This window comes from Lucilia cuprina, chromosome 4, assembly GCF_022045245.1.
Source record: "Lucilia cuprina isolate Lc7/37 chromosome 4, ASM2204524v1, whole genome shotgun sequence".
In the NCBI taxonomy this organism is placed as follows: domain Eukaryota; kingdom Metazoa; phylum Arthropoda; class Insecta; order Diptera; family Calliphoridae; genus Lucilia; species Lucilia cuprina.
The window spans coordinates 2142032-2163265 of NC_060952.1; the positions used below are offsets into that span (position 1 = coordinate 2142032).

Here is a 21234-nt window from a genome sequence, read left to right on the forward strand (position 1 = left end):
CATTTAAAATACATTTGTTTGACGACCTAGGAAACTGTGGTTTGTCAAACAGCAATGTATTTTTCGTATCTCGTGTTTGATGCAAACACAAAGTGTTTGAAGTAAAACCAAAAATTACAAAAATGAGCTTTGGCTCCCTCTAGTGCTGAAAATGAAAAATATTTTGACAATGATATTAAAATTTCTTTAATCTGGCAGCACAAATTGTGAAATGCAGCCAACTTCATAGTAGAAATTGACATTTTGCGAATTTCTTGACTTGAAGGTACTGAAGAGGTGGATTTTTTTCACAAAAAAATATAGATTACATAATTTTTAAACGAAAATTACAACAAGTTTTAATAAAAATATATTCCTAACTCTTTTTTAGAAGTGTAAAGAACCTAAAAATGGCAGACAAAGTTGTTGAGAAGCCCGTTGGCAATCCCATGAAGTTCCCCTACACTTTTTCGGCAAAAATCGCTCAATTTCCATTGAAACATTATATTAAGAACCAATGGATCTGGCGCTACTACTTCGTTGCTTTTGGTTTATGTATTCCAGTCTTCTACAAGATCAGCAAATTGGGTGAGTAATGTTTATTATTTTCATTTTAATATTTATTGTAGATATGCATTGTTGAAAAAAATCTAACCTCATTTTTTTTGCTTTTAGCCAACTCTCCTGGAAACAAGAAGGCCTGGGCTGAGAGCCAAGCTAAGGAACATGCCGAACATCATTAAATTATGTGTTCATAGATTATGGCATTCTAGGAGATTGTTTCATATATCGTCGTGTATTTAAGTTTATTTCTGATATAATCTGATTAAAAAAATAAATATAAAACTTCTTTGAGTCTTAAAATACGTAATGTTATTAACCTGGGAAGTACTTGTTTAATTTTAGGAGTTATTCCCAATATCTCTAGATTATAAATAATGACAGGTTTCTAATACAAAAGGTTCAAAGTAAACATTTTAAAACTACATATGTAATCAATTCAGTTTTAAAGGCTTACAATAGCTTAAACGATGTCAAAAGAAAGTGTTGAAAAACAATTTGTATTATTTTTATTTTATACTTTTCTATAATATGTTTATCCCTTTATATCTATTTAGGTTTTTAATATTATTTTTCAGATAAAAATTTTCAATGGTTTGGTAAGCAGAAGTATTTATATTTTTTAAATGTGCTACTTTGAAATGTTGATGTACTTTTACAACGGAACAGGATAACGTAAAAAATAACTATTACCGCATTTTTGCTTGATTTGATATCTAGTTTCAGATTTATGTAAATAGTCTAGTTCGTGTCTAATATAGTGTTGGACGGTGTTCTCATAATTTTCTTATTGACAGACATTGGTCAATGTAATTCGAAAATGCAAATCTAATAACTAAGCCGGTTCTACGTATCGGAATGACCCGATTTATTCGGCCAAGAGCTGTCAACTCCAGCAACAACAATAATACTAAGATTTTTTCAAAATAGAATGAAATACCCAATAAGACGAAAAGATTTAAGATTCTCCAATCAAATCAAAACGAAAAAATCGCATTCACTACAAATGCTAAAATTTAAAAGCTTGATATTTTTTTGCATTTTACTTGGCAAAATTTTTTAAGGATCTTAAGACAAAGTACTATGCGTCTATACATTTAGGCACTGAAAATTTTGCTTTAAAAACAAATTTGCACTAGTGCAAAATTTTGCTTTGCTGTTAGAAATAATAAATAAACTTGAATTTATATTTCTCTCAAAGATATATTGAATATGGAAAATAAAAATATCTTAATATTAAACAATTTTATAAAAACAGTAGAGCTACTCTGTGCTGAGAAAATGATCTGCATCTATGCTTGAATATATGTGACCTTCTCCAATCATAAAGTCTAGTATGGGACTAAAAGTAAAAAAGAAATATTGTTTTACACTTAACTATTCTTAAAAGATTTGATTTATTCTACTTACTTCAATTCATTATCAGTCATATGTGTGAATTTTCGTTTCAATTCCGAACGGCTTATACCATCAGTAGAGTTGTGATTTTTGATAGCCTGAAAAACGGCCAATTGTTTTCCTTCTAAGCCTAATTCACTACCTCCGGCTGAAGATTTAGAACCACCAAAATCACCATATCCCTTGGTTGCATATTCCTCAGCTTTGTACCTAGCATTTAAAACTTCCAGTACATGGGTCACTACTTCGTTAGGGTCATTAACTGGTAGCATTTTAAAAACCATTAAAGTTTTTTGACCGCCCTGTGATCTAACACTGCCATAAACAGTAGCATATTTGTTTACCATAACATCGGGTGCCTTCAAAGTGTCCCCTTCCTCCAACCAGTAGTGAGCATCAATTCGTCCAGTACTATCTTCCAACAAATAAGTTATTTTCGTTGATGATGTTTCAATATTACGCACAATAGCCTTTACATAAACCATGCTAAATGTCATATCAAACATCTGAAAGTTTCCCTCTGGAGAATTTAGGACTTGTTTTATTAACACCGGGACAATACCCTCAGCTTTTTTTTCAGCCGAAGCTCCCTCAGTTGTTTGTGTTGCATTAAAATCTCCTTGGTCTAAATTTGTAACAATTTAATATATATTTAATTAATATATTATTTAATTTATACTTACATGTATCGTTCATTTTATTTCAAATGTGATGAAATTTTTGTTGAATTATACAGAAAATCGACTATTCAGTTTCTTTGTTGGTTTGTTTGTTTGTTTGCATGTGTTGTTGCCGCGTTTTTAAATCAAAAAGCAGTAACGCTTATTTAGCGATTTTGAAGTTTATGGATTTTTGCAATAATTTCAAGTATTTTATTTAATAATTCATTTTATATTTTATTTGTTGTTATATATAATTAATTACATAATTTATGAACTAAATAAATATCTATTCACGTTCACGTTTTTTGTTAATAGTATCAAGATTGTTTGTAATGTTTTCTGTTCATGTTTTTATACATAAAAGTTATCAGCACTTGAAAATTCTAGTTGCCAGATTGTCATTATAAATCAATATCTGGCAACTCAAAAGTACTCATTGAAAAATCGCGTGAAATTGTCTCAAATAATATATTTGCTTAATTAAAATCAAATACTTCCGATTCATAATTTAGCTCTGGGTGGAGGAATATTGTCGTGTGTCGTTGTAATTATCGCTTAAGAGGATATAAATTTTTCCTTTTTGCTCTGCCTTTAAGAGGTTTAAGTTTCAAACCGAATTGGACAAATGTGAGACGTCGAATAACCGAAACTTTAGTTACGGGTTTTAGAGGTGTACGCTGATTATATGCAAGTCGTACTGGACAAATTTAAGTTGACATTGTAAATCCTAGACTCGGGCTTAGTTCAGTCTTAGCTGCAGGAACAGCTAATCAAACTTAAAATATATACAAACTAATATTTCTAAAATTGTTCTTTATTTTAAATAAAAAATTCAGATAGGTGGTCCATTGAAGTGTATCACCGTCCCTGGAAAAACTAAAAGGCTAAAATTTTTATTTTTTGTTTACTATTTATATTTTATATCAATTTTTAACAACATTTCATTTTACACCATTAAGCAAATAAACTATAACATAAAGAACTAACATTTAATGACTGGAAGACATAAATTTTAAGCTGTTGCTGCTTCTAAGGAAAATGTGTTTTTGTGTATTGAGTACTTTGAGTTTAAATTTTTTAATTGTATTTTAAATTGCCCATGCAAATATATTTGACCTCTGTGTATTCGTCAATACCGTGATGAGAGCCCTCACGTCCAATGCCCGACTCTTTTATGCCGCCGAATGGAGCTTCAGCAGCAGAAATCAGACCTTCATTAACACCAACCATGCCAACTTCAAGACGTTTGGCTACGCGGAATATTTGTTGAATGTTGTCACTGTAGAAATATCCAGCTAATCCACGGCGGGACTCATTGGCCTTTGCCAAAGCTTCCTCCTCTGTGCTGAATTTAATGATGGAGACAACCGGGCCAAATACTTCTTCTGTGTAAATTTTAGCATTTGGAGGAATATTTGTGACAACTGTTGGTGCATAAAAGAGATCACCCAACTCTTTCAAAGGTTTGCCGCCGCAAAGAATTTCAGCATTCTTACTACGTGCGTCTTCTACAAATCCCGAAACTTTGTTAAACTGCATTGCATTCACTAAAGGACCGACTTGAGTAGTGTCTTTATCACCAGGTCCAATTTTTAAAGCTTCGACACGTTCCTTAAGTGCTGCAACAAATTTATCATAAATTCCCTCTTGCACAAAGAAACGATTTGATGAGACGCATGTTTGTCCACAGTTACGAAATTTGGAAGCCATGGCGCCATCTACAGCTTTTTCCAAATTGGCTGAGTCAAAGACAATGAATGGGGCATTTCCTCCCAATTCTAAGGAGACACGTTTAATACCATCTGCTGATTGACGGAAGAGTATTTTACCAACTTCAGTCGATCCTGTGAAGGAAATACCCTGAACTTCTGGACTTTTACAGAATAGTTCTCCTATAGGAGGAGCCCTGTTTGATGTTACAACGTTAACAACACCCTTTGGTATACCAGCTTCTTCAGCCAATTTGGCAACGGCCAATGCTGTAAATGGAGTGTCCTCGGCGGGTTTTATAACCACAGTACAGCCTGTTGGTATAAACAGAAACAAGAAATAATAGTGTTTTTAATTTGTAACCAACTTATAGAAAGTTTAAATATTAACCTGCAGCTAAAGCTGCTCCAGCTTTACGTGTAATCATGGCCAAAGGAAAATTCCAAGGTGTTATTAAAGCTGCTACACCCAGAGGTTGTTTCATGACAATCAATTCCCGATTGGGAACTGGTGTTGGAACTATTTCACCATAAATACGTCTAGCTTCCTCTGCGAACCATTCCATAAACGCATTTCCATAGAAAACTTCTGCTTTGGATTCAATAATTGGTTTGCCCGACTCAGCTGTCATAATTTCAGCAATTTCTTGAGTGTGTTTTTCAATCAGATGGTACCAATTCTGTTATAAAAGATAAGCAAGTTCATCATTCGTTGGCACAATTTCAGCCCCTACCACTACTTACCTTTAATAATTGTGACCTCTGTTTTGCAGTCAGTGAAGTCCACTCCTCGGAATAGAATGCGTTTCTGGCAGCTGTAATAGCCATTTGTGCATCCTTTTCATTCATGTTGGGAACGCTACCAATAACTTTGCCGTTAGCTGGATTTTTTACCTCAAAAGTATCACCACTCAAGGCAGACACCCATTTGCCATCAATTAATGCTTTCGAGCACAACAGCGACGACATCGAACGTTGTCTTTGCCATAATTGTTTGTGCTGGACAGCACACAAAACACTTCTTCGTAACATTATCGATTATCCAATAGATTGAGGATTTGCCTGTATTCCAAAATGCTGTAGTACAGGTATATTCTCAATTTTAAAAGTACGGTTTCTAATTTAAGCCCAACTCACCAACAACAAGAATATTAGCTTTGAGTGGTCTGTCTGCTAAATTATATTTTGGAATTTTTCCGTATGCTATAGTTGACTAGTTTATTTCTTGATTACTTTTAATCATTTCAATTGCTATCGTATATTTTTATGTGCTAAAAGGGCGAGAGGGGTGCAATTCTTAGTGGTAATAATGATAAGAGAGAGTGAGATTGTCAAAAATGTACAAAAAATACACAATAAAACAGTGCAACGCTTCTGTATTTTTCTCGAATCGAGAAAAACATAGTTTTTATTAATATTTAATATTTAATTTTTTTGTGTTCGTCCTGTTTTATACAAGATGATCATAAATTTTGCGACAATTTTCTCGATGCGAAAAATACTTTATAATTAGTCGACTTTTTCCGAATTTTTCGGCTATTTTCGACTTTCAGACTTTATCGACTATTTTCGACTTTTTCCAAAATTTTTCGACTTTTTGACTATTATTGATTTTTTTCGACTTTTTCCGCCTTTGACTATTATCGTCTTTTCGACTATTTTGGACTTTTACCGTCTTTTTGACTTTTTTCGACTTTCCGACTTTTTTCTACTATTTTCGACGTTTTCCGACTATTTCCACAAACTTAAATAATATATTCTTTGAAAATTAATTTTTGTATGTTGAAATTAAAACTGAAGAAATAAAGTCATAAATTTTGGTATTAAACAAAGAATAATAAAAAATTGGACTATGACATTGTTTTACAACAATAACATATCATCTCCACACAGACGAGTTTTGTGAGAATTCAACACACTGATGAAAGTCTGACTCTCACAATACGTCAAAAAATTTTCGCGAATATATGAAGATAATTTACCTTTTTGCACCGTTTTTTACACCTACAATACATTTTTTATTTTTTGTGCATATTTACACTATTAGAGAGCCCGAAATTGTCTTATTTTTTATTAACCAGAAATATATTTTTTTCATTTTTTGACAATTAATTTTTGAGGAATTTTAATAACAAGAAATAAATGAATTTGTAAATCTTGTTATTGAAAATGGGTAATAAATATAAAATAATCATGATGTTTTGCAAACATGAGAATAAACAAATTTAAAAATGCATTTATTAAATGTTTACAGATCAAATGTGCAATAAAAAGATTAAAAAATCTGTGAAAGAATAAATTTAAATGTTTTGTATTTTTCCTAAAATTTTTAAGTACGTTTTTATGCAACTATGTAGATTTGGAATCAGTGGTGAAAGTGGTTGGAGCTACAATACTTATACAAAAATTTTACTTAAACATACTTAGAGTTAGGTACCAAATGACAACTCCTTTATGTACCAACTAACATGCCCCAATTTCTTTATATCCTTTGCCCGAAAATATTAATTAAATGTTTACTGATCAGATGTGGGCAAATAAATTGAAAATATGCGAAAGTAGAAATTAAAATGTAATTTATTTTTCCTAAAATTTTTATTTACGATTTTTTATAATTTAAGAAATTGTTTGGAGCTCCAATACTTATACAAAAATTCTACCAAAACAATTTTAGAGTTAGGTACCGAATGACAACTCCTTTGGGTATTAACTGACAAGCTCCAATTTCTTATTATTTTTTGATAGAGAATTTTGTTTTTTGTCAATAAAATTTCTCTTTTGTTTTAAAGCAATCAGTAGAATCAACAAAAAATCGATTTTGAATTATTGGTTTTTTAAAAAAATTTAATTTTCGGCGGAAACATCAATGATAACACCCTAATATGTACATTAGAGTGGCCCCGTTTGTACAGAGGAAAAATAAGGGGTCGATGTTCCCGACTAAAATTAAAGTTTAATTGATTCTAAAATACCGTTTCTCAATATTCAATAAATATTTGGTGAGTTAGATATTATCCTCTTATACAAAATTCATATGATACTAAAATTGTATATGGTTTATTGGCCAGAAATATGAAAAAGTCATGAAAACCTAAAAAAGATATTATCCTCTTATACAAAATTCATATGATACTAAAATTGTATATGGTTTATTGGCCAGAAATATGAAAAAGTCATGAAAACCTAAAAAAGGAACAAAATTCATATGATACTAAAATTGTATATGGTTTATTGGCCAGAAATATGAAAAAGTCATGAAAACCTAAAAAAGATATTATCCTCTTATACAAAATTCATATGATACTAAAATTGTATATGGTTTATTGGCCAGAAATATGAAAAAGTCATGAAAACCTCGCCAAATATTCACGTCAGGACAAAAATTTTGAGAAATGGTATCTTAAAATTAACAAAATTTTCATTTTCGGTGGGAACATCAGCAACTTCCATTTTGGGACCAACCTAATGTACATACAATAACATTTAGGGAGTGTATAATTTTAAGACTTGTGCGTATAGATTAACTTTCTATATGTCTGCATGTGGATGCACAAACATTCCAATTAAATTAAAAGTAATTCAAAAAACAACTTTAAAGAATGCATTGACAAGCAAATCCCATCAAATAATACGCTACAATAAAAATGTATAGTAATTATAAGTCGCTTTATGGGATATCACGTAATCGACACTATTTAACACTTTAAAAATTTAACAGAAGAAGCCAGAAATTATTAAAATAAAATTTAAGATATTTTTTTTCGGTAAACAATCGTTAGAATAAAATCTATCGCTTTCAGTAATTGGCCATGTTGGTTTTTACAAACATTGGACCTTTATACATTCATGTATGCATACAGTGTCTTACATAAATATTCGAATTTAGTAATTTTTATTAATTACTGTGATATTTTATGATGTTACATTAAAAATATATAACAATAAAATTAACTTATTTATGATTTATTTATTTAACGTCTAATTCTATTCATAACACAGCACTTGTACCAGTGATAACCTCAAAACTATCAACAAGGCATAAGCTAATTTATATCTAACCGTAGATGTTAAGTTCAAATTCGTGGAGTATAATTTACTCAAGATACCAAAAACTCTAAAACTTAATAGGTCAATGTGATCAGCAAAATTCTAACATCACCCAAGGAAATATTTAAATCAGCTAAAAACCAATTGGTAGGTTCAAACACATTAATCCTCATAATACACTAAGAATTATCCGATGTCCACGCAAGAATACTTTTGAGGCAAAAGTTTGTGTTAGATATTAACACATCCTTAAAATCCAAACTTCTTCTAAACAGCAATGCACAAAGGAAAAGAATTGAATAATAAAGAAAAAAAATAAATGTATGTTTGCGTTTTAAGTGACGATTTCATGTCTATCAGACCAATCACACACAAGGTAGGGTATAATAATAAATGAAGAATCAAGAATTCAGCAATTTTTACAAAACAAAAACAAAGCGTTTACGTTTTTATCAAAGACATACCTGGTTTTGGTCACAAACAAGTTTAAAAAATTATGTACATACATATGTACATTAGGGCAGCTCTAAATTGTATTTGCCGATGTTTCACCAAAATTTAACATAGGTATATATAATTTTGAGATATCATTTCATAATTTTGTTGTCCAGGCAATTTTACATACATAAAATAATAAAAAGGTCAAACAAAAAACAAACCATCTTATAAAAAAACATGTTTAAATTTGTGGAGGGAATGTCAGTATCATAGTATTGGGGAACATACATATATATGTATATACGTCTTTTCAGGGAAATGCATGTAAACATGTACATTAGGGTCAAAAAATTTACAAAATTTTTTAAAATTTCAAATCGGTTTTATCAATTTCAAACAGAGTATTGAAAAAAGGCGATCGTCGAGGACTAAAAACAGTTTCCACGTCTAATGCTTTAATATCCCAGCAGTTCGACGGGACAGTCCCGAACTGACCACTTAACCTACCACTTGTGGTGGCCCCTAGCCACCTGACTACCCAGGTGACCGACTATTTTACATGGGCTTGTCCTACGAGGAAGTCAAACGTCACTCTACACCCTACAAAGAGACAGTAAAGGGACGATTGCCTCCGCTCTCGCTTACAAATGGGACACTAAAGTGACGACTGTCTTCATTCTCGATTACAAAGAGTTTATTTGTGACGAAAGACCAAAGAAATACGAATTGGAGTCAGCCAGGTGGTAAGATATTAATGGAACTAAAATTTAAAAATTTCAAGCGTCTACTCTCTAGAATACTATACGATTGACCCGAAAAATATAAATTTGAGTCAACCAGATGGTGGCATATTAGTAGAAAGTAATAATCATTTCTTCAAAAGATGGGTAAAATAACTACTTTCGGAAGTACAAAAAAAAAACAACTTTTAAGAGTATAATTTCTAGGTTACTTGAGGACAGAAAAGAGACGACTATCTCCGCTCCCGCTTACAAAGAAGACACTAAAGTGACGACTGTCTTTATTCTCAATTACAAAGGGTACATTCGTGACGAATGACCCAAAATATACGAATTACGATTATGGTTAACTATTAGTGGAAATTACTGTCTTTTTCGTATGCATTGACTCTTTGTCGAACTACTGGGATTTTATAAAAATTTTTAACTTTTTTAATACAAAATTGGAAATTTTTGATATAAAAATATTTCATTGTTTGACTCACAAGATATGTATACACCATAGAAAACTGGATGTGGTCAATGCCCTTTTAGTACTCAAAAACTTATATTTTACTATTAAAAATTTATATTTATTTATTTATAAATGGTTTTAGAAAATCGACTTGCCGCGCAAGATTTTTCCACCAAAATGGTCTTTGAAAAAGGGTTTCGTTATTAGAACACTACTAGCAACCACGTACTGATTTTTGGTCAATACTCTTATGTGCATGTAGCAAATATAGTACTGCAGAGTGCTTCTCTTCATTCGTCTGAATCTGTTTCCGTAATCCTGTGTTCCACTCAGAATACGTACCATCATACTAACTTCAGACTGCTCATATTGAGAAGGCTTCTAAATCCTACTCTCGTTTGGGTCACCTCATAAGATGTAAGGGTGCACGATTTAACAATAAGGTAATTTTTTTATAATAAATTATGGGTCAAAAACTTTAAAAATTGCATACATATGTATATTTTTTAATTTTGTGCAACATTTTTACAAAATGTGTATACCACCCTAATTTGTACATTGTATGATGATTACTTCCCAACAAATCGGCATAACACATAAATTACACTTTTATACTAAAACTAAATGGTATAAAAATTATGCAGTTTTAAAAGCGTTCTAAATTTTACTAAATCCATAAAGAAATTATCTTTTTCAATTTAATCACAGACTTTTTCCTTACCTGAACTAATAGATTTATAGGACCCTTACATATGGTTAAAAAAATAACTTAACCCGATCTTGACGTAAACGTACGTTATTGTTCATGAATACTTTTGCGAATTATGTACATTTCTTTAAACCTGCTCTTTGAGTCTGCAAATTGCAATTTTAATTTTCAGATTGAGCTCAAATTAAACATTTAAAGTTAGATTCATATATTCGAACGACTTTAGTTAAGTTTGGTTAAATGCATCGGTCTGAACGTTACGTACGTGCTGAAAGTGATTATTGAAAAATAAAAATATTTCTTTAGAAAGTGGTACGCAAAATTACATCAGAAATTATAAAGATACATATGTACATATTTTAGTGTTGAAATTGTTATATTTTTCTATTTAAAATTTAGCAATTATATCAATTTTAAATTATAATTATTAAAAATATTTACTTATTATCGATGAAATGTTAATATTTAGAAAAGTGAAATTTTGCTTAATAATTGTTATGAAAAGGATTTAAAGAAAAGCTCGTTTACATTCTTTGTCGTAGTTTCATTATTTAATTTTATTTTGTGGTTCCCAAGCAATTTGGTAAATTTTATTAATCTGGAGAACTCGCCATTTTATATTGTTATGACATTTGTGAGAACCACGTAATCCATCTATGCATTACATCAGAGTAATCCCGAAACTACTACCTCCTAAATTTTTAGGATTACACAATTCACAAAATGGTCCTATAAAATGAGGGTATGGACATTTTGTTATCAAAAAAATTATAATAAAAAGACATGATTCATGTCTGCTTTAGATTAAACTACTTAACGGATCATGTACCCAGGTTTACAGGGGAGTAGTTTAGGATTTAAATTATTGAAAAAATATTTAAAAATGCTCTTGGAAAAAATTTCCAAATATTTACAAACGAAATATAAATCAATAAATATATTTTCGATATTCCTACTCTAATTTTTATTTTATAAGAAATTATGCAAAATGTTGATGAACAAAATTAATTTAAATTGTCCATAAAAATCTTTTTATATTTTCAAGAAAATGAAATTTATCAAAAACTACTGTCTTAAATAAAAACGTTTAGAAATTTTGTTAATTTTTTATATAAATGCAAATATACAAATTTTTTACATTGATGAATAAAAAAAATTTAACAAAAATAATTAAAAAATTAAGAATTTTTCTAAAATCTTCAAAAATATATTAAAAAAAAACAAATAAAAATTAAAAAAAGTGTCAAGATTTTTAATAATCAGGAAATATTCGATCTTAAAATTTTTGATAAACAGAAAACTTTTCGATATAATCATTAATTTTATTGATAACAAGAAAATCTTACGAGAGGTTTTAATAAATAAAAACACAAAATTTATATTGATTTTCAAAAAAAAAAAAAACAAACACAAAATTAAATTAGTCAAATTTTAAATGCGATCGTTAAATTAAATATAAATATTTTTGAATTTCAGCGTTGCCAAGTCACAACAAAATTACTTACTCATCTGGTAACTCAAGAATTTCATCCCTAAAATATACGAATATAAAATCGAAAGCAAAAATGAAAAATTTGCTAAACAGAAACAGTCGAAAAGTGAATGTGAGCAGCTGTGGGACGTTAGATTGTTCCGAAAAGCAAACTGACAAAGAAGTGGAAATTTATAAGCCCATTTCAGAAGATACAGAAAAATTTAAAGATCAGAATAATAAATTTGCAAGTACCAACAAAGGTAAGAAAGAATTTAATAAGTAATATATTTAAGTTAAAAAAATTAATGTTTAGTGATAAAATGTTGAATGAAAGTATGAGAATGGGTGTGTCAAAAGTTAAACATTTTATACTCCGGTTTTTATGTACATATATATTCATACAAAATTTGTTTTTAACCTTATGTAAAATAACTTGAAAATTCCCCTTCTCGCCACACGTGGCAAAGTTCCAAAGGAAATGCTTTTGTGACAATGAATAAATGAGGTATGTATGTATGTACTATGTACATATGTAAGAAATATCTTAGGAATATGTATACTAAAATATCAAGTATCTATTGCGTCAGCAAAACTTTTTCATTTGATACAATTATTGTACATGCATATCCACATTAATAAAAAAATATGTATTATAGTAGTTAATCAAACTAAAAAGCAATTTAATTCAATTTGTATTAACGACTTTAATAAGCTCCATTTGATTATGCTTAAAATTATTATTGAAGAAAAAACCGTTGAAGTATGAATATTATTAAAAATCCTATTATCTACATATACCTATACTTATGTGTGATTTTAGATTAACAAAATTAAATAATTTCTTTAGATAATATTTAACAAGATCTTAAATACTAAATAAGTTCATTCCCAAGTTCTGCCATACCTCCATTTTTAAACCAATACAGAAAATAAGTAGAAATTCGTAATTATAAATTCTTGTTATGACCTTTATAGGCTAGGTTATTGGAATAAAAAGATTGAAGTTTACGAAAAAAATATACCCACATATTTGCACTTACATGTTTGTGAAAAAGTTAGACATGCAGTACCAATTTTAAAAAAATCTTAGCTCAGTCTCAAGGCTTATGATTTGTTGTTAATCATTTACCACTTTATTCACAAACATTTTATTTTATAAAAAGTTTAACAAATAAATTATACATACGAAATTTTATTTATTAATTAAAAAATTTGTTTATGAATAAGGCCTAAGAATATATTCATGAATTTAGCTATGATAAAAGCCGTTTGGAATGACTATGTAAGTTCTAAGAAACGATGTTGGTATATACACTAAATAAATACAAATTAATTAATAAAACAAAGCCAAACATGTAAATATTAACATTGAATTTAACCGCTATCGTTATTAAAATAAATCACTAAAATAAAGATAAGCCATTTTACTATATAAACATCGTATAATTCGTTATCTTTAAAACAACAAAGAAGGCTCGACATTCATTCATAAAAATTCTTATTTGCAGTAGAAAAGTCTTTAACATCACCACTTGATAACGTAGTTGTTTTGAAAGAGGAAACCCCTTCAGGTGATAACAAAATGGTGCAGGAAGAGAACAATGTAAATGATGGTGCCGATGAGCAAATGTTGGGTGCCGAAGATAACGAAAAATTGGCTGAAAAGCGTGAGGAAGTCAAGTTTATTAAGGGAGATCAACAAAATGGAGATGCTAAGATTGATATTGGCGTTGTCAATGGAAAGGTAAGAGTGTTTAGTTTTAAGAATGTGTTAAATAATTATCCATTTTTTGTATTACTTTTTAATGTGTGCTTAGGATAAACAAGAGGTTGGTTATAATAAATTTACCTATTTATATATTATTTTTCTGTATCCGTATTTTGTTTATTTTATGTATCATTCATTTATTGTAATCTGCGCAGGCTTTTACCGGCATGACTAAAGAGGAGCTAATGAAATATGCCAATGATCCCTTCTGGATACGTTTGCGTTGGATATTCTTTATATCATTCTGGTTGGTGTGGTTGGGAATGCTGGTTGGTGCAATTCTAATTATTGTTGATGCACCAAAATGCGCTGCACCTGAACCATTACCCTGGTACAAGAGTGGCATTTTAGCCAAATTACCCACTTTTGAGGTGAACAATGAACTTGTTGCGGTAGTTGATCAAATTAAGGCCAGCGGTGTCATTTATGAGTTGCCAGCAGAAGACACTTATAATATACGGGAACCAGAAGTTGAGGAGAAAATCAAGACCATCGTTAATCACTACAAGGACAGTAAGGTTCATGTTATTCTTGATATTACAGCCAATTACGTGCCGAAGTCGTCTAGACTATTGAAACAAGCATTAGACGATGAAACCAAACGTTCGGCGTTTGTGTGGACTGAAAAGGTCGAAGTTCCCAACAATTGGTTGTCTTTGGTAAATGGTTCGGCTTGGGCTGAAGTGATGCCAGGAAATTATGTGCTTTCACAATTCGGTGACGGTCTATATGACTTGCATATGAATGACTCTATCGTAAAACATGAATTGAGTGATGTGCTTCAACATGCTATTGAATTGGGTGTTGGGGGAATACGTTTGAAAAATACCAAATTCTTTATATTATCGAAGAACTTTAAAAATGAAATACCAGCTGTTACTACAAATTATGATCTAACTCAATATGGATTTTGGACTCATAGCCAAACCACATTCCAGGAAGGATTGGGAGATGTTCTGTATGAATATCGTGCCGTGGTTAAGAATAGTTCGGCTGATGCCTTCCTTTCGGTGACTGATGATATCATTCGTCCTCAAAACTACAAGACCAGCACAGGAGAGATGGGTGTCGATATTCCAATCTACGGGCAATTTGTGAAGAACTTAGCTGCCCCTAAAGGCAAGAAATTGAGCAGCGAACTTGTGGGTATAATGCAAGAGGTTAATAATAATTGGGTACAATGGAATGTTGCCGATTTGGGTGAAGATGCAACTGTCAGTCCATTTTCCATTTATTTGTTTTTATCTTTGTTGCCTGGCACACCTGTGCTTCCAGTGAATGATGAAGTATACGGTAATATTTCATATAAAGTCTACGACCAATTCAATCAATGGCGTTCGTCACCCTCATATATGCATGGCGACTTTGATATGCTATCGGTGGATCCATTGGTTGCTTACACCAGGTAAATTATATTTTTCTTTTAACAATATAATATACTCATGAGATATTGCATAACATTGTCTAATAAATTCATTAAAAACTTTCATTTGTCTTTTAACACATTGCTAACATTACTTTCTAAATACACAAATAACTAAACTAAATGGTAATGGTACCACTATTAGACAAAGGTAAGGGAAATATCTGAGCACTTAAATATCATATTATATTTATATTATACATATATTAACATATATTCGTTACATTTATCTTTTTTGATTGGCATTAATAAATTATTTATATTTTGCCTCGGCACAGGATAAAGTCTGGAAATCCTGGTTATTTAGTGGTTTTTAATCCCACTGAACTTCCTCAGCCTCTTAACTTGGGCAATGCAAGTTTACCAGAAACAATGAATATCAAATATTTCAGCAATGCATCTAATGCTACTAAAACGTAAATATATTTCTTTTTAATCATTTTATCAAATATATAAAATTTAATTTTTACTTTATTTTAGTGGCCAAATTTCAATTTCTGATTTCGAAGTTGCTCCATTGTCAACAGCTGTTTTGTCATATGTTCCCGTTAAGTCGGATTAGGCGCAGAGTGACATTTAATAACACCACAATGTTATAAAGAGTTTTACAATAAAATAATTGCTTAATAAGAACATACTCAAATTAAACTAAAAAAAATATGAATGTTTAAAAAAAGTTATGCTATTATCCATAGTAGAAATAAGAAAATACTTCTACTAAGCTATTATCGTTTGCTTAAAATAAATTGTTCTTAAAAGTTCATTGCAAATATTAAATGTTGTTTATATCTTTAAATGTTTGGTTAATTTTGTATAGATCAAAAAAGTTCAAATTTCGTTTTTTCTAACTGCGATTTAACGATTGTTAAAGGTGACAAACACCTTTTCCATAAAAAGCAGATTTTAATAAACATTGTTAACATATTTTAATAGCCATCGTTTTTGCATTAGGTGCAAAATGTTTGTCGATTATTGATAACATTATTTGAAGAAATATGTGACTTTTGAAATATTGGTAATTTTTCTAAAATTGTAAATATACCTACCTATTTTATTTCCTATTTGGTAAGAAATTATGAATTGACAAATTTTGCACTATTGCACCAATCGAAACAATTACAAAATTTTAAAAAATTTTGTTTTTATTTCGATCGCTTTCGAATGTCAGAATTTGCTTATGGACTGACATATGTATGTACACTGGATCAATAAAATGAATCTAGAATTATTAAATAAAAAATCTCAGCATTAAATTTTTTTATCGAATGTGTGTTTTCAAATCCACTTCCTCAACACGTCGGTTTATTCAAAGTGTTCGTAAGAATTGCTAACAAAAACCAAATAAAACACAAAGATCGGTTTAAAGTTTAAACAAACGTTTAAACTTTAAACGTTTGTTTAATCTTGTGTTATTGAATATTTATTAAATACGGTGAAAAAGGAATATACAATTCGGTACATTTATTATTTGTGGCGGTTAACAATAATTGAGAATATGAAATCTTTCTACACATAGTACAGTAAGTTATTCCAGTGCCACGTCAATCAGTTGCTGCTGCTGGTCTATTTCATTCTTTAGTAGCTTTGATTCGGTATCAATTTCTAGTTTTAAAGATTCAAGTTTAATTTTAAAGCCTTCAACTTCACTATGCACCATTTCTAAACACTTTAAATCCTCAATGAATTGTTCGAAGACGGACCACCACTCTTCCGTATTGTTTATGGCTATATCAGGTGTTTTATTTTTGCTGCTTAGTTGCTCTACATCAACCTGAAATGTATCAATATCTGCCAAAATCTCATCCAAGGTGGGCGCCGAGGGTGGAGTAATATTTTTATTGCTTTTGGGTTTTTTAAACATTTTTTAATTGAACTTTTTATAGAATTTTACAAAAACACAAAAATGTAAATATTAAACAGCTGTAAGAGATACAGGGTGCACTTATAAGGTGAAGTCAATGCAACAGCTGATTGTAATTTTTAAATGAAAGTTGTCTACAACTGTCAAAATGTATACTTTCGAGCAGCCAGATGCACAAAAAATAAAAAAACGTATTTTTAATTTACTTTTGTAGTAAAATTTTTATAAAAATAAAAAAAATAAATAAATAATATCTATTTCTAAAACGTTACAAAAATTATTTCCATTTTTAGTCTTTTCTTATCAAATGTAATTGAATACATACCTATTATAATTAAAACACATTTAAAACAAAATTTTTTAATGAACATATTATAGATTAAAATTGTATTTAATGACTTCGTCGTTATTTATGGTTTATATAAAAAGACAGCTCTGGCCACATACATACGTATATACTTTTTGACATAAGTTTACAACTTTTGTTGTTTTTGTAGAATTGACAACACCTTATTATTCTCTCATGAATGCAACCCTATGTAAACAATTATTAACCGCCTTTTGTTCTTATAAGACTTTCTTTGTGGACTGAAATAAAATTTTAATAAAATACATTCGATAAGTGAACAAAATGACAAATACAAGTGTAAATAGTGCATCTAACCAGCATCGCAATATAGAAAATGCAGCACGAGCAAAGAATCCCTTCGAAAACATAACAGATGTTTTAAGCTACAAATCTAATACAGCAGAGGAATTTTCCCTTTATAGTCGAGCGAAAAATGATATGGATGGCAAAACTTTGAAATGGGCCTTTAAACTAGCGGAACGTAATGTATCGCCGTTTTACAAACAGTTAAGTATGGGTTGGCAGCCAAAAGTAAAACAAAGTGATTTAAACAAGTCCTGGGCAAGATATTTGGTAGCGGTAGACGCAAATAAGACACCTGTGGCTTACTCAATGTTTAGATTTGATATGGACTATGGTCACAGCGTGTTGTACTGGTATGTTGCATTGATTTCCAAGTAAATATAAAAATCATATAAATTTTATCTCCATTTTTCCTCTCAATCCACAGTTACGAGATGCAAATTGAGCCTACTGCCCAAAGACAGGGTTTGGGCAAACATATGATGTTGGCCTTAGAGCAATGTGCAAAACACTGGAAAATGGAGAAGGTTGTACTCACCGTACTTAAAAATAATGAAAATGCCAAAGCATTTTTCAAGGCCATTGGCTATACTTTGGATGATTCCTCACCCGATGTATTAGAAAAAGCTGACTATGAAATTTTTTCCAAACCCACTAACCTAACATAATTTAAATTCATCATGAACATCTCTGCCAGCATATTTTGTCCAGCTGAAGTTAAATTAAACTAACAACACATCTTTATTTTTACAAAAGAAAAATTACAAACTATTTAAACAAAAACTTAAAGGAAGCGTTTAGCTTGTTCTTCCATATACTTGGCCATACGTATGTCTTTAGCACTAAGACCACCAACGTCGTGTGTTGACATAGTTACTTGGACTTTATTGTAGACATTAAACCATTCAGGATGATGATTCATTTTTTCGGCCAACAAGGCAGCCCCGGACATGAAACTGAAAGCTTGGTTAAAATCACTGAACAAATATTCCTTGTATATGGCATCCCGACCATTTACCATGCTCCAACCAGCATTTAATAGAGGTTGCAAAACTTCGGCACGTTCTTGTTCGGTAAGTTTAGTCTAAAATGGAAAACAATTTTTTGATAAACTTTACATTTACAACTACAACTTTAATGCAATGAACTTCTTGTTCTCAACAAAAGCATAATTGTTGAATTTTTTAAACCGGTTTTAATTGTATTTAATTGTTTATTAGTAATATTGTGTTTGCACATGAAACAGTTTAAACTTTTGAATGTAAAATACTTTCACTTAATTTTTCAAGATCTTTAGGTCTTATCAATATTTGGAATGACCTTAAGGTCAACATTTTCTGAAAATACTTTGTACATATTTAAGTAAAATAATATATTGGAATATTTGAAAATGATTAAAGTGACTCAACAAGTGTTTAGAATTTGTTTATATGTATGTTATTCATATAAAATATCCCCCAAAATGTGTATCCAATTACTTACCATTTTTTTCTTGGTAATGGATTGAGTTTTTACGCCTGCTGTAGTATTCTGTCTCTTGATTACTGTTGGTCCAAAAAATCTTGTTTTCTCAATCAACTTCAATCGCTTACTGCAACTTTAAACAATATACAAAAATGCTTTTGAAATCTTGTATTAAAAGCTTTTTAATACTTTGTTTTACTTCTCTTACTCAATTAAACTCTTTGTTGAAGAGGGATGATGAAGAGGTGTTATTTGGCCATAAAATGTACAAGCGAATAACTTTTGACATTGACTCCTGCCAAGACCTGAGGACCATAGTAATGTAATTCCTCTTTGCATTTGCATTTTTATTTATATTTTTTAATTTTTATTAAAATTTATAAACAACTTTGTTGACGGTCAACGTTATGTTATAACGATTTCAGCTGTTTTAGTGAATGCTGCCATATTGATGCATTTATAATACAGGGTGAACTTAATATTATTTATTGACAATTACACCGTAAAAAATAATTATGATTATCTTCCGCTGATTTTTTTTATTTATAAAAAAATGTTTATTAGATTTAAGGAATAAACATTAACAAACAAATGCGAATATTTTTATGAATGATAATTTTTTATTGGTATCTCATTAAATTTAAACAATATTTAATCATTCAAATAAAAATTTACATTCTATTGGAATTAATTCACGGGGGAATTAATTAATTAAAATATATCGAATGCTTTACGAATTAATTGCTGGAATTTAAATTTGGGAATGCCTTTAAAGAATGGGTGAATCCTTTACATAAAAATCAATTTTTGTTTTATTCGAATTAATTGGCCTTGGTCTAGAAACAGCCTTTTATATTAAAAAAACTTGCATTTTATTGTTTATTTAGTTATGGAAGATTTTATTAAAAATAACATTAGTTAAATTCCTTTTTATCCTAATTTGATTGCCATAAAAAATATTTTAAAATTTTGTTGAGTTAATTTTTATGTTCTTCTTCCACCTCATTATTATAATAATCATAATCTGTCGAATGAGTAGACGTTCTCAATAATTCCTTGACAGTTGTTAATTGTATTGTATTTTCATTAAGATTCTCCGATGTATCGATGGGTTTTAAAGATATTTTTTCCGTTTCCTGATTAACGCTAGAAGTTGTCGATGAATCCCAAACTTTTGGAATCTCAGTGGTTTTACGCCAACGTAAACTGTAACGACTGCGCACAAACGGTTTAAAAGTGCCTGCTTGGATTCCTAAACAATTAAAAGTTTCTTCGCTCGAATAAATTGTATTTTTTTCTTTTATTTTTCAATTCATTACATACCACAGAACAATCCAAGCAATAAGACGAGTATTGAAATATTTTTAAAATTTAGTTTCATTTCACTTTAAAGAACAATTTAAGACTGTAGATGATTATTTAAAATCTCCTCTTTTTATATATTTTTGTAGTATCCAAGATAATTTTATTTGGTTAATTAATCACCATATGTTTAATCCCGTGGGGATAACAGTCATTGACTGTGCCTGGGCTTTTTGTTGCACTTGAATTGGTGTAAATGTCGAAAGCAGTTTGTGGATGAAAGCGAAAGTGTACATGTACGCTTAATGATCTTTTTTTCAAAATTATTGCAATTTTGCATATTGTTTGTTGCTATTCATGTTTGATACAATAATAACACATGTATCCTCTAGAGATTAGGGAAAGATCATTAAAGATTCTTTGACATTTTGTATGTACATATGATTGTATAGTTTGTTAGTGTTAATGTGAAAATGCATTTTAGCTCCATCTGCAATGTGTAAAATTATTCTTTGAGGTAGTCATGTAAAATGTACCAAATCGAAAAGTTAATTTTAAAAGTTCAATGACTTAGTAAGTAATAGGAAGTGTTG

General features: G+C 30.0%; 8 protein-coding genes across 12 annotated transcripts; 3 read left to right on the forward strand and 5 right to left on the reverse strand.

Annotated features, from left to right (window-relative positions):
- Positions 1–179: 179 nt before the first annotated feature.
- LOC111690556 lies at positions 180–843 on the forward strand. The gene is made up of 3 exons (XM_023453061.2): positions 180–265; positions 371–567; positions 655–843. The coding sequence occupies exons 2-3, from the start codon at positions 390–392 to the stop codon at positions 720–722; spliced, it is 246 nt and encodes an 81-aa protein (XP_023308829.1). The 5' UTR covers positions 180–265; positions 371–389; the 3' UTR covers positions 723–843.
- An 880-nt stretch (positions 844–1723) lies between these two features.
- Positions 1724–2774, reverse strand: LOC111690568 (replication protein A 32 kDa subunit). The gene is made up of 3 exons (XM_023453073.2): positions 2622–2774; positions 1951–2563; positions 1724–1882 (listed from the first exon to the last, which is right to left on the reverse strand). Exons 1-3 carry the CDS (start codon positions 2632–2634, stop codon positions 1804–1806), a joined length of 705 nt encoding a protein of 234 aa, XP_023308841.1. The 5' UTR covers positions 2635–2774; the 3' UTR covers positions 1724–1803.
- Positions 2775–3490: 716 nt separating this feature from the next.
- On the reverse strand, positions 3491–5596 carry LOC111690509 (succinate-semialdehyde dehydrogenase [NADP(+)] GabD). 2 transcript variants are annotated; one of them, XM_023453004.2, is made up of 4 exons: positions 5447–5596; positions 5054–5386; positions 4701–4989; positions 3491–4624 (listed from the first exon to the last, which is right to left on the reverse strand). In XM_023453004.2, the coding sequence occupies exons 2-4, from the start codon at positions 5339–5341 to the stop codon at positions 3678–3680; spliced, it is 1524 nt and encodes a 507-aa protein (XP_023308772.2). In that variant the 5' UTR covers positions 5342–5386; positions 5447–5596; the 3' UTR covers positions 3491–3677. The 2 variants fall into 2 exon arrangements, with proteins under 2 accessions (XP_023308772.2, XP_023308773.2); XM_023453005.2 differs by having other exon boundaries at positions 5054–5371; positions 5447–5583.
- Positions 5597–10875: 5279 nt separating this feature from the next.
- Positions 10876–16294, forward strand: LOC111690501. Of its 4 annotated transcripts, none has more exons than XM_023452992.2 (8): positions 10876–11009; positions 12174–12431; positions 13680–13915; positions 13989–14000; positions 14095–15344; positions 15508–15513; positions 15641–15778; positions 15843–16294. In XM_023452992.2, the coding sequence occupies exons 2-8, from the start codon at positions 12263–12265 to the stop codon at positions 15922–15924; spliced, it is 1893 nt and encodes a 630-aa protein (XP_023308760.2). In that variant the 5' UTR covers positions 10876–11009; positions 12174–12262; the 3' UTR covers positions 15925–16294. The 4 variants fall into 4 exon arrangements, with proteins under 4 accessions (XP_023308760.2, XP_023308761.2, XP_023308762.2 ...); XM_023452993.2 differs by having other exon boundaries at positions 13683–13915; XM_023452994.2 differs by lacking the exon at positions 15508–15513.
- Positions 16295–16717: 423 nt separating this feature from the next.
- Positions 16718–17318, reverse strand: LOC111690588. Its single transcript, XM_023453093.2, has one exon. The coding sequence runs from the start codon at positions 17221–17223 to the stop codon at positions 16888–16890; it is 336 nt and encodes a 111-aa protein (XP_023308861.1). The 5' UTR covers positions 17224–17318; the 3' UTR covers positions 16718–16887.
- A 444-nt stretch (positions 17319–17762) lies between these two features.
- LOC111690536 (N-alpha-acetyltransferase 40) lies at positions 17763–18664 on the forward strand. The gene is made up of 2 exons (XM_023453037.2): positions 17763–18228; positions 18303–18664. Exons 1-2 carry the CDS (start codon positions 17855–17857, stop codon positions 18541–18543), a joined length of 615 nt encoding a protein of 204 aa, XP_023308805.2. The 5' UTR covers positions 17763–17854; the 3' UTR covers positions 18544–18664.
- On the reverse strand, positions 18559–19705 carry LOC111690537 (pterin-4-alpha-carbinolamine dehydratase). The gene is made up of 3 exons (XM_023453038.2): positions 19548–19705; positions 19358–19472; positions 18559–18959 (listed from the first exon to the last, which is right to left on the reverse strand). The coding sequence occupies exons 1-3, from the start codon at positions 19682–19684 to the stop codon at positions 18660–18662; spliced, it is 552 nt and encodes a 183-aa protein (XP_023308806.2). The 5' UTR covers positions 19685–19705; the 3' UTR covers positions 18559–18659.
- Positions 19706–20188: 483 nt separating this feature from the next.
- Positions 20189–21232, reverse strand: LOC111690598. The gene is made up of 2 exons (XM_046948852.1): positions 20663–21232; positions 20189–20591 (listed from the first exon to the last, which is right to left on the reverse strand). The coding sequence occupies exons 1-2, from the start codon at positions 20718–20720 to the stop codon at positions 20317–20319; spliced, it is 333 nt and encodes a 110-aa protein (XP_046804808.1). The 5' UTR covers positions 20721–21232; the 3' UTR covers positions 20189–20316.
- Between the last annotated feature and the right edge of the window lie 2 nt (positions 21233–21234).

Excerpts from the sequence above, each read along its gene's own strand:
- LOC111690588 (XM_023453093.2), bottom strand. The coding sequence starts at position 17,223 with ATGTTTAAAAAACCCAAAAGCAATAAAAATATTACTCCACCCTCGGCG.
- LOC111690509 (XM_023453004.2), bottom strand. The coding sequence starts at position 5,341 with ATGTTACGAAGAAGTGTTTTGTGTGCTGTCCAGCACAAACAATTATGG. Across the intron at positions 4,990-5,053 it reads AGAGGTCACAATTATTAAAG|AATTGGTACCATCTGATTGA; the intron begins GTAAGTAGTGGT and ends CTTTTATAACAG. Across the intron at positions 4,625-4,700 it reads TGGAGCAGCTTTAGCTGCAG|GCTGTACTGTGGTTATAAAA; the intron begins GTTAATATTTAA and ends TTATACCAACAG.
- LOC111690598 (XM_046948852.1), bottom strand. The coding sequence starts at position 20,720 with ATGAAACTAAATTTTAAAAATATTTCAATACTCGTCTTATTGCTTGGA. Across the intron at positions 20,592-20,662 it reads ATTGCTTGGATTGTTCTGTG|GAATCCAAGCAGGCACTTTT; the intron begins GTATGTAATGAA and ends TTAATTGTTTAG.
- LOC111690537 (XM_023453038.2), bottom strand. The coding sequence starts at position 19,684 with ATGCAAATGCAAAGAGGAATTACATTACTATGGTCCTCAGGTCTTGGC. Across the intron at positions 19,473-19,547 it reads TCAACAAAGAGTTTAATTGA|TTGCAGTAAGCGATTGAAGT; the intron begins GTAAGAGAAGTA and ends TATTGTTTAAAG. Across the intron at positions 18,960-19,357 it reads CCATTACCAAGAAAAAAATG|ACTAAACTTACCGAACAAGA; the intron begins GTAAGTAATTGG and ends TTTCCATTTTAG.
- LOC111690568 (XM_023453073.2), bottom strand. Across the intron at positions 1,883-1,950 it reads ATGACTGATAATGAATTGAA|TCCCATACTAGACTTTATGA; the intron begins GTAAGTAGAATA and ends TTTTACTTTTAG.
- LOC111690556 (XM_023453061.2), top strand. The coding sequence starts at position 390 with ATGGCAGACAAAGTTGTTGAGAAGCCCGTTGGCAATCCCATGAAGTTC. Across the intron at positions 568-654 it reads CTACAAGATCAGCAAATTGG|CCAACTCTCCTGGAAACAAG; the intron begins GTGAGTAATGTT and ends TTTTGCTTTTAG.
- LOC111690536 (XM_023453037.2), top strand. The coding sequence starts at position 17,855 with ATGACAAATACAAGTGTAAATAGTGCATCTAACCAGCATCGCAATATA. Across the intron at positions 18,229-18,302 it reads GGTCACAGCGTGTTGTACTG|TTACGAGATGCAAATTGAGC; the intron begins GTATGTTGCATT and ends CTCAATCCACAG.
- LOC111690501 (XM_023452992.2), top strand. The coding sequence starts at position 12,263 with ATGAAAAATTTGCTAAACAGAAACAGTCGAAAAGTGAATGTGAGCAGC. Across the intron at positions 12,432-13,679 it reads ATTTGCAAGTACCAACAAAG|TAGAAAAGTCTTTAACATCA; the intron begins GTAAGAAAGAAT and ends TCTTATTTGCAG. Across the intron at positions 15,779-15,842 it reads GCATCTAATGCTACTAAAAC|TGGCCAAATTTCAATTTCTG; the intron begins GTAAATATATTT and ends ACTTTATTTTAG.